Here is a 10,380-nt window from a genome sequence, read left to right as displayed (position 1 = left end):
CTTTATACTCTTCTAAGGATTCACTCGATCTATCCTGTCTATACCTGAAATATGCTTCCTTCTTTTTCTTAACCAAACCCTCAATTTCTTTAGTCATCCAGCATTCCTTATTTCTACCAGCCTTTCTTTCCACCCTGACAGGAATATTCTGTCTCTGGATTCTCGATATCTCATTTCTGAAGGTTTCCCATTTTCCAGCTGTCCCTTTACCTGCGAACATCTGCCCTCAAACAGCTTTTGAAAGTTCTTGCCTAATACCGTCAAAATTGGCCTTTCTCCAATTTAGAACTTCAACTTTTAGATCTGGTCTATCCTTTTCCATCACTGGATCTATGGGGCAAAGTTTTCACGCAGAGGGTGGTACGTGTATGGAATGAGCTGCCAGAGGAAGTGGTGGAGGCTGGTACAAATACAACATTTAAAAGGCAGCTGGATGGGTACATGTGTTGAGAGAGATATGGGTCAAATGCTGGCAAATGGGATGAGATTAACTTCAGATATCTGGTCAGTGTGGCCAAGTTGGATGGAGAGGTCAGTTTCCATGCTGTCCAGCGCTATGGTGGGGACATAACCCATGTCCACATTCCCCCCTCTACCCTGCCACTTGTTGTGTGGCTCAGAGCCCGGGAACATCGTTGGGTCACCCAGACCCTGACAATTTCCACATAGCTCCGGGCATTTCTCACAAACGCCACTCGGATTGTCAGCCACTGTCAGAAACTTTAGTTTTCCTTTTTGTCCAACCTTCAGTACTGGGCGAGCATTCTCTGTTCCCGTTGTGGGATCGTGTTCAAATAGCGACCAAAATCAGCAACTGGCGAAAATAGCCTCTTTATTCAGCAACCGCAAGTTGCACAAGTTTGAGGTGGAGATGGAATCCCAAAATACCGTCCTTACAGCAGCCTCTTTACACACAGTTCTTACAGAGATTAACCCTCCGTCACTATGGTGTCCCATTGTTTTATCTATTGTACACAAACGCTGGCTGCTAATCCCGATAGGATTGAGATTGTCTGTGTGGTCTGCTTGCAGAATTAAGAGGTGTTAGTCCTTTTGTCTTTTAAGTCAGCAAATGTTAGTAAAATTACTCGGCCTATATGCTCTAAATAAGTTAGACATTGTACCTGCACTGAATAAAAGAATAAAGGATATTAAACTGCTTACCGCAGATGGATTGTGAGATTTGTTTAGTATTTGCCAGCGAGAGTTTCATTCATTCCTGCAATTTCACAGAAGCTCGGTTTCTTAAAGGGGACAGTGGCTCAAGTGGGGGAAACTGTTTGATGCTCTGTGTCTATTCCGAGAGACAATTGGTAAGGGATAATTAATCTCAGAATCTTTCATGGAGATAAGATGGCAGGGGATGGTTTTGTTCTGAATATGTTACTATGTTGACAGTGATTCAGAGGTAGCTTTTGCTGTAGAAATAACCCTAATCACTGCTTGTAGCAAGAGCTGGTAAGGGTTGAAAGTGTGAAAAAGCAGGAATGAGTTGAAAGAGATGTTTTAATTTAGTCTATCTTGTAATAGTAAAATATACTACAAAACCACAGTTTTATGAATGAAGTCGCGTTGTAGGAAGGAGTTATGAATGAATGAAATGGGAATGTGGTATTATTAGATATAGGGCAGGTTAGTAAAGGCTTATGAATGAGTAAATAGAAAGTGTTTGTGAGTGGGTGAGTAAAGAGACCTATAATACAATATGTCATACCATGTTGTCGTTCTGGCAGCCTCGTGGGGAAGGGAGAAACCGGAGCTAATCTTTACGCAGGGCAGATTTCTTCACAGAGTCGAACATGACACGTTTACACCTCCCGATTCCACTGCATGTTCCAAATGAGTAAATGTGTCTTACTAGGTGCTCAACTGACCAGGGAATGTATACCCTCTTCAATACTAATACAAGTCACACCCACAAAGAATCCAAACGTTCTCTACTCAGTGTGACTGGATTGGTAGGTGAAAGTGAGGACAGCAGATGCTGGAGATCTGAGTCGAGAGTGTGGTGCTGGAAAAGCACAGCCGCTCAGGCAGCACTTGAGGAGCAGGAGAATCGATGTTTCAGGCATAAGCCCTTTATCTCATGACCGGATTGGTTTCTGAGCCGATGGGATGACTGACTGAATCCCTTCCCATATTCGGAACGGTGAATGGCCTCTCCCCAGTGTGGACCCACTGGTGCGTAAGCAGGGCGGACAAATTAGTGAAGCCCTTACTACAGATGGAGCAGGAGAACGGCCTCTCCCCGGTGTGAACCCGCTGGTGGGTCAGCAGGTTGGATAGCTGAGTGAAGCCCTTCCCGCACTCGGAGCAGGGGAACGGCCTCTCCCCGGTGTGGACCCGCTGGTGCATCAGCAAGGCGAATGACTGGGTGAATCCCTTCCCACATTCGGAGCAGGTGAATGTCTTCTCCCCGGTGTGGACCCACTGGTGGGTCACCAGGGTGGATAAATGAATGAAGCCCTTCCCGCACACGGTGCAGGTGAACGGCCTCTCCCCAGTCTGACAGCGGCGATGGCTTTCAAGCCAGCTCGGGAATTTGAATTCCTTCCCGCAGTCCCCACATTTCCACGGTTTCTCCGACACGTGGGAATCGTTGTCACTCTGCAGCTTCAGTTGAAAGACCACTCGCGTACACAACGTGTTCTGTCTCTCACCGCTGCGAATGGGGTGTTGCGACTTCAGCTCTTCCCACAGTCAACTCACTGGGACACTCTCACTCGAGTCTGTGTGCCTCGGTCTCACTGATGTTTGAAACCTTTCGAAGCAGACAGGACAGAAGAGAAATAACAAATCCTGCAAGATTCAAAAGCTGATCATATTCCCATGCCGGTGAAATGATTGTCTCGATCAGATCTTGTTTTGAGATTTCTGGCTGCAATTCCTTCCCTTTCTCATATCCTGTAAAATGGAGATTACATAAGCCATCACTGTCTACACAGGATAGAAATTCCAAACAGACAATTCTGGGTCCTGTGGAACATTTTTTCTTCTCTCCTTTCCCCCCAGAATGTGAATCTCAATGCCACAGTCTCCCTCCATTCTCACTCTGCTGTAGCTGTCCCCACTCCCAATTCTCTTAAAAATGCTGATTGATGTCGACTGACAAATCTATGCTCACCTCTTCCTGCCCTAGACACAGGCTGTAGGAGATTGGACCAGGAGTGAGCCATTCAGCTCCTGAGTCTTGCTCTGAATTTCCATAAGATCATGTCTGTGCTGCTGTGGTCCTCACTCCTTTTCCTGCCTGTTCTCCATAACCTTTCATACCCCCATCACTCAAAATTCTCTTCAATTTCGCCTTGAATACATTACATGGGCCAGTCCCCATTCCTCTCTGTGGGGCAGCATTCCACAAACTAACAAGAGAAAATAAATTCCTCATTTCTGCCTGAAATGGGAGAGCCCTTATTTGTAATCTGTGTCAGCGAGTTCTGGACTGTCTGACAAGAAAGTATTTTGTCCAAATGTGTCCTGATGAGCCCCGCTCAGAATTCTATTGGTTTAAATAAGGTCACCTCTCATCCTACACCCAGTGACTGGAGACCCAATCTGCCATAAGGAAAGGCTGGGACCATTTTCACTGGAGCATAGGAGATTGAGAGGGAACCTGATAGAGGTTTATTAAATAGTGAGAGGTATATTAAATACAGTCGATGGGAGCTGTCTCTTCCCTAGAATGGAGTATTTCAAAACCGGGGGGACACATTTTTAAGGTGAGAGGAGACAGATTTAACAAAAACATATGGCCAGTTTTTATTGCATAGACGGTGGTTAACGTGTGGAATGAAATTCCTGAGGAAGAGGTGGATGCCGGTACAATTGCAACATTTAAAATACATTTGGATAGTTACGTGATTAGAAAAGGGTTGGAGGTAAGTAGGCCAGGTGCAGGCAGGTGGGGACTAGTTTAGTTTGGGATCATGTTCGGCGTGGACTGGTTACACCATAAGGTCTGTTTCTGTGCTTTGTGACTCCATGACTATAACTCAATAACTGTACTGCCGAGCAGCTAATTAGAATATGCCGTCCTATTAAATGCTAACCATCTCCTGGGGTAGGCAGCCCCTATAATTGAGAGCATTAACCAAGCTCTATTCCTGATGAAGGGCTTTTGCCCGAAACGTCGGTCTCCCTGCTCCTCGGATGCTGCCTGACCCGCTGTGCTTTTCCAGCACCGCTCTAAAACAAATGAATCTGCCAAGTTAAGGAAGCAATGGCTGTCAAATGTCCTCAATAGAGAGACCAAGTCAACTTTCCCAGAGCCTATCCCCTTTCAGTTCATGAAACTGAGCATTATTCTGCTAAGTTACTCCTGTTACTTATTAACTTTATTTTAGTTTAAAAATGTGAAAACTTAATGAGTCATTCTTCCAGTTAATCACTGGGTGTTCAAATTTCTCTTCAAAATTAATGATTGTAACAAAACTGCATGTCATTGTGGGAGTCTGAATCTGTAGGATGTGCTTGGTAAAGTTTGAATGAACAATATTTCAAAGCAAATGTTATCATGTTAAAGTACTAAGACTTTCTGGAGAGGAAATATTTGCCCTTGTGTGTTTTGCAACAATTAACCAAGGTCAGTTCAATAGAATACGCAGACAGGTTGATGCTAGAGTTGAGAGCTGGGGCAAAACATCAGAAATAATACAGGCAGGAGCACAGCAATTAGGGTTAGAAAGTTAGCCAAAAATACAAAAACAGCTAGGAAAGTTTCTTCAGCTTGTTTTTAATAAAAAGTAAACCAAATAAATGTTGGTTCTGTAGAAAATGAGTCAATAATGAAGGATAAAGAGATGGCAGATGAATTGAACAGTTTGAATCTGTTTTCACTCGAGAGGATACAAGTTACATCTGACAACTAGCTGTAAATCAGGAATTGAAAGGGAGGGAGGAACTGAAAAAAATTACTATCATTAAGGAACTAGTACTGAGTAAACTGTTGGGAGTACGAGTTGGCAAATCCCAGTTCCCGAAGGATTTCATCCGAGACTCTTAAAGAAAACTAGCTAGTGAACTAGTTAATGTATTAGTTTTAATTTTCCAAACGTCATTAGATTCAGGGAAGGCTTCTTTAGATTGGTAAATATCTTTCTTCAAACAGGGAGACAGAGAATGGGAAACTGCAGACCATTTACCTTACCATATGTTATAGGGAAAATGTTAGAAGTTATTATTAAAGATGTCATAACGTGGCACTTATAATAAGTTCAAGGTAATCAGGCAGCGTGAATGTGTTTGTCAGTGGGAAATAACATTGGAATAATGTTTTGAAGAAATACCTTGCACTCTAGATAAAGGGGAGCCAGTGGATGTATTGATGTTTCCAGAAGGCATTTAGTAAGGTGTCTCAGCAGAAAATAAGAGCTCGGAATAGAGGGAGTAACACATCAGGACGGATAGAAGACTGGAAGCAGTGAGTAGGAATAAAGTGGATCTTTTTCCCCTGCTGGTTGGATGTTACAAAGGGGAGTGCGATGGGGGCCTCCAACTCCTTCCAATTTATGTGCCCGACTTGGCTGAAGGGCCGGTAGCTAATTTTGCTGATAACACAAAGACAGGAATGTCAGTTGTGAAGAGGCAAGGGGGAGCCCCCACATGGACATCGATCGTGAGTGGGCAAATGGAATACAATGTGGGGAAGCGTCCATTTTGTCAGAACTCCAGCGATTGACATCAACAAGGAAGGAAAGTGATCCGGGAAGAGATGCAGTTTCAACAATAGAAATGTCATTTGAAAAAACAGCGATTGGCTAAATGTAAGCTTGTTATGAGGCAAAAGAGGAAATGATCCAGTCAATTTGTTGGGTCCGACTCATGGTTTTGCATTTACAAAGAAACTTTGGATGGTGCCTATGTTTGCTGAGGCTAGAGTTCAGAGATATTTTGTGCTTGAGAAAGCTAGGAACACCTAAGAACGCTTTTTTTGCAAAGTGTTAGAAACAGCGACAGGTTGTATGGAGATGGATTGAGCACTGGATGACCACCTCGCTTCACATTACCACGTGTTGTGCTTGCAGAAGCTTTGTTTGCAGTTTGGACTTGGTGTGCTTTCAGCTCACAGAGCAAGTTTAGCGAAAATAAAGCCGTCTGACAGGCCTGCGCTGTAAGCAGAGTAAACAGTTCACATCATCGGTGACCACGTGGCAGGTGGGTGCGGCTCAATCCCAGTTTAAATCTTGTGAGCAACAAAAGATTTAAACACGGCCTGGATTCAAGCAGGTGGAGGAACCAACAGGAGCCCTCGGAGCCCTCACCGTGTCTTACTGTAAAAGGAAGTACCTAGCAGGTGAGTATTGGAAACACAACCAGACAAAGGAATGAGCAGTTAAAAGATGGAAAATTAAAATTTTACGTCCGAGAGAAGCTGGAGCTGAGGAAAATTCTGCAGAAGGTTTTGGTATGCTGTGGTCCTGGCAGAACTTTAAGATTTACATGAATAAGGAAACTTTAACACATGACATAGATGATTATAAACCGCCCTGTTATGCAGTGTTACTTCTGTTTAATTCTTTTATATCCTGTTAAAACCAAGTTGGGAGATCTTTCTTGTCCCAGCGTAAATGTAATTGTTTCTCCCAGCTCCTGCACTGGCAATCATACACTTTCCCGAGATTGAATAAAAAGGTTTATCAAACAAGTTCTTTTAATAAGCACAGAGTTATTGATTTGTTATAAAGGAGAACAGATTAACACAGATTATAATGTGAAAATAGACAATAGACAATAGGTGCAGGAGTAGGCCATTCAGCCCTTCGAGCCTGCACCGCCATTCAATATAATCATGGCTGATCATTCCTAATCAGTATCCTGTTCCTGCCTTATCTTCCCACCCATGCACATAAAAACAGGATAAAGGAAAACAAAAATGGATCTCTAAGCAGAGAATAACTTGGTGGGAAATCACTTTAGCCCCATAATGGTTAGGTCTTCAAAGAAGCAAAAGGTTACAAGGTGAAATTTCCAGATGGCTATCAATCTGGCATGTTAAGACAGGTGACCAGACCTGGCAGTTGTCTCTGGAATCTTAGCAGGTGCGGCTTGCTCTTGCAACAGCGTATCAAAAGATTTTCCATGTCTTTTTGTGAGGACAGTGAGGTTTATATTTGCCCCTTTAAATAACCCAATAACCCAGACATGTCCACAAGGACCCTAACCAAGGTTTACAGATGCACAATTGAAAGCATAGTATCTGGGTGCATCACGGCCTGGTACGGCAACTGCTCTGCCCAGGACAAGAAGAAATTACAGAAGATGATCTATGCAGCTCAGAGTATCACGGAAGCCAACCTCCCACCCATGGTCTCCATTTACACCTCTCGCTGCTGTGGAAAGGCTGCGAAGATCACCAAAGACCCATCCCACCCCAGTAATGCTCTCCGACACCCTCTCCTGTCAGGCACACATGCACCAACAGGTTGAGGAACAGCTTCTTCCCTGCCGTGATTAGAGCGACGAATGGACTCTCTAACTTCAATGGTGCTGCTCCCGTTAACATGCACATCGTGTGCGGTATAACCTCTAAGCCCTACTCTGTCCAGGCTTTGATTCACTTTATAATCTGTATGTTCTTGCTATGAACGGCATGTACTGCTCACAAAACAAAGGTTTTCGCTGTACTTAGGTACAAATGACAATAAATCAAATGAACCAAGGCATTCACACACCATAAAGTGGGGGAGCCGGTGTTGGACTGGGGTGGACAAAGTGAAAACTCACCTAACACCAGGTTACAATCCAACAGGTTTATTTGAAAGTCCAATCTTTCGGAGCTTGCAGCACTAGCTCCCTGAAGAAGGAGCAGCGCTCCGAAAGCTAGTGCTTCCAAATAAACCTGTTGGACTATACCCTGGTGTTGTGTGATTTTTAATCTCTTCCCACACATGCACATAAAAACAGGATAAAGGAAAACAAAAATGGATCTCTAAGCAGAGAATAACTTGGTGGGAAATCACTTTAGCCCCATAATGGTTAGGTCTTCAAAGAAGCAAAAGGTTACAAGGTGAAATTTCCAAATGGCTATCAATCTGGCATGTTAAGACAGGTGACCAGACCTGGCAGTTGTCTCTGGAATCTTAGCAGATGCGGCTTGCTCCTGCAACAGCGTATCAAAAGATTTTCCACGTTTTTTTTTTGTGAGGACGGTGAGGTTTCACTATGACTTCACAATGGAAGTGTTTCAGAAATGGGGAGAGACGAGCAGAGCCATCTGGTCTTCAGCATGATCCCTCGCCACTGAGGAAGGAAACTGAACAGCCCGAAAACCTAGTCGAGGGACTCAACAGCAAACAAGTCCAGCTACAAGCCGAGACCACGTGCTTTCCAAAGGATGCTTTGCTAAAGTAAATGCTCCTTTTATTGACCCAGTTATCTCCATGCAAAACCAAAATAAATCCATTCTTCCACAACCCTGACCAACCCAACCCTTCAACAAACTAATAAATTGGAAGCCTTCACCACAATGCAAAGCTTATTTCAGAAAAAGGGCATTTCGGTGCGAGCTGCTGTAATTTCTGTATCAAAGTGAATGGTCCTTAGCTGAAGGTGAAAGGCTTTTGAATTTGATGCTGATTTGATACTCCAAGGGGCCAGTGCCCTCAATACCCAAAATGGAAAAACTAATTCACCAACGGAACTACATGGGGTACTCCTGCACTCCCTGCCTGGTTCCCTTTGACTGCCAGGCAGTGAGCTGTTCCCTTTCAGGCTCCACGCTCTGATGGCTGTGATGTGATCACCCCAGAGAACCCCTACAGGGTGGCCATTCAGCCCATCAAGTCCACACTGCTACCCTCATAGAACATGACAGCGCAGTCCAGGCCCTTCGGCCCTCGATGTTGTGCCGACCTGTGGAACCAATCTGAAACCCATCTAACTCACACTGTTCCATTCTCATCCATATGCCTATCCAATGACCATTTAAATGCCCTTAAAGTTGGTGGGTCAACTGCTATTGCAGGCAGGGCATTCCATACCCTTACTACTCTCCGAGTAAAGAAACTACCTCTGACATCTGTCCTATATCTATCGCTACTCAATTTAGCCATCACCATCCAAGGATCAAAGCTCTCTCTGTCCACCCTATCTCACCCTCTGATTATCTCATATGCCTTTATTAAGTCACCTCTCAATCTTCTTCTGTCTAACAGAAACAGCCTCAAGTCCCTCAGCCTTTCCTCATAAGACCTTCCCTCCAAACCAGGCAACATCCTAGTAAATCTCCTCTGAACTCTTTCCAATGTTTCCACATCCTTCCTATAATGCGGTGACCAGAACAGTACGCAATATTCCAAGTGCGGCTGCACTAGAGTTTTATCCAGCTGCAACATGACCTCGTGACTCCGAAATTCAATCCCTCTACCAATAAAAGCCAACAAACCTTATGCCTTCTTTACAACCCTATCAACCTGGGTGGCAACTTTCAGGGATCTATGCACATAGACACCGAGATCTATCTGCTCATCCACACTACCGAGAATCTTACCATTAGCCCAATACTCTTTATTCCTGTTGCTCCTTCCAAAGTGAATCACCTCACACTTTTCCACGTTATACTCCATTTGCCACCTCTCAGCCCAGCTTATCTGTCCCTCTGTAACCTACAACATCCTTCAGCACTGTCCAGAACTCCATTGACTTTAGTATCATCTGCACTGACCCTCGTCCAGGTCATTTATAAAAATGACAAACAGCAGTGGCCCCAAAACCGATCCCTGTGGTACACCACTGGTAACTGGATTCCAGGACGAACATTTCCCACCAACCACCACCCTCAGTCTTCTTACAGCTAGCCAATTTCTGATCCAAACTGCTATATCTCCCACAATCCCACAATGCAGTAGTCTACTGTGGGGAACCTTATCAAATCCATATGTACTACATCAAGATGCAAGATGGCGCCGAATATGGTCGACTCCTTGCGAGGCCCTGTGTGCAGGTAGTTTCCTATTTCCTACAATCAACCACTTTACCCTCACCCACCCGTTTGGTCACCTTCTCAAAGAACTCAATAAGTTTTGTGAGGCACAACCTACCCTTCACAAAACCGTGCTGACTATCCCTAATCAAATTATTCCTTTCTCATTGATTATAAATCCTGTCTCTTATAATCCTTTCCAACACTTTTCCCACAACTGAAGTAAGGCTCACTGGTCTATAATTCCCAGGGTTGTCTCTGCTCCCCTCATTAAACAAGGGAACCACATTTGCTATCCTCCAGTCTTCTGGCACTATTCCTGTAGACAATGACGATATAAAGATCAAAACCAAAGGCTCTTCAACCTCCTCCCTGGCTTCCCAGAGAATCCAAGGATAAATCCCATCCGGCCCAGGGGACTTATCTATTTTCACACTTTCCAGAATTGCTAACACATCCTA

The 10,380-nt window shown here is 44.2% G+C and overlaps 1 protein-coding gene across 1 annotated transcript in view; it reads right to left on the bottom strand.

Moving 5' to 3' along the window:
• LOC122543615 (zinc finger protein 208-like) overlaps positions 1 to 10,380 on the bottom strand; it is a 234,057-nt gene that overhangs the window by 106,309 nt on the left and 117,368 nt on the right. The window contains exon 11 of the mRNA XM_043682443.1: positions 2,159 to 2,580. Within this exon, the coding sequence (XP_043538378.1) occupies positions 2,159 to 2,580 (422 nt within the window). The remainder of the gene's footprint in view (positions 1 to 2,158; positions 2,581 to 10,380) is intronic.

The sequence above is a fragment of the Chiloscyllium plagiosum genome, chromosome 44 (genome assembly GCF_004010195.1).
Source record: "Chiloscyllium plagiosum isolate BGI_BamShark_2017 chromosome 44, ASM401019v2, whole genome shotgun sequence".
Taxonomy (NCBI): domain Eukaryota; kingdom Metazoa; phylum Chordata; class Chondrichthyes; order Orectolobiformes; family Hemiscylliidae; genus Chiloscyllium; species Chiloscyllium plagiosum.
Note: the sequence above shows the minus strand (reverse complement) of the source record. Positions and strands in the feature narration are given on the sequence as shown.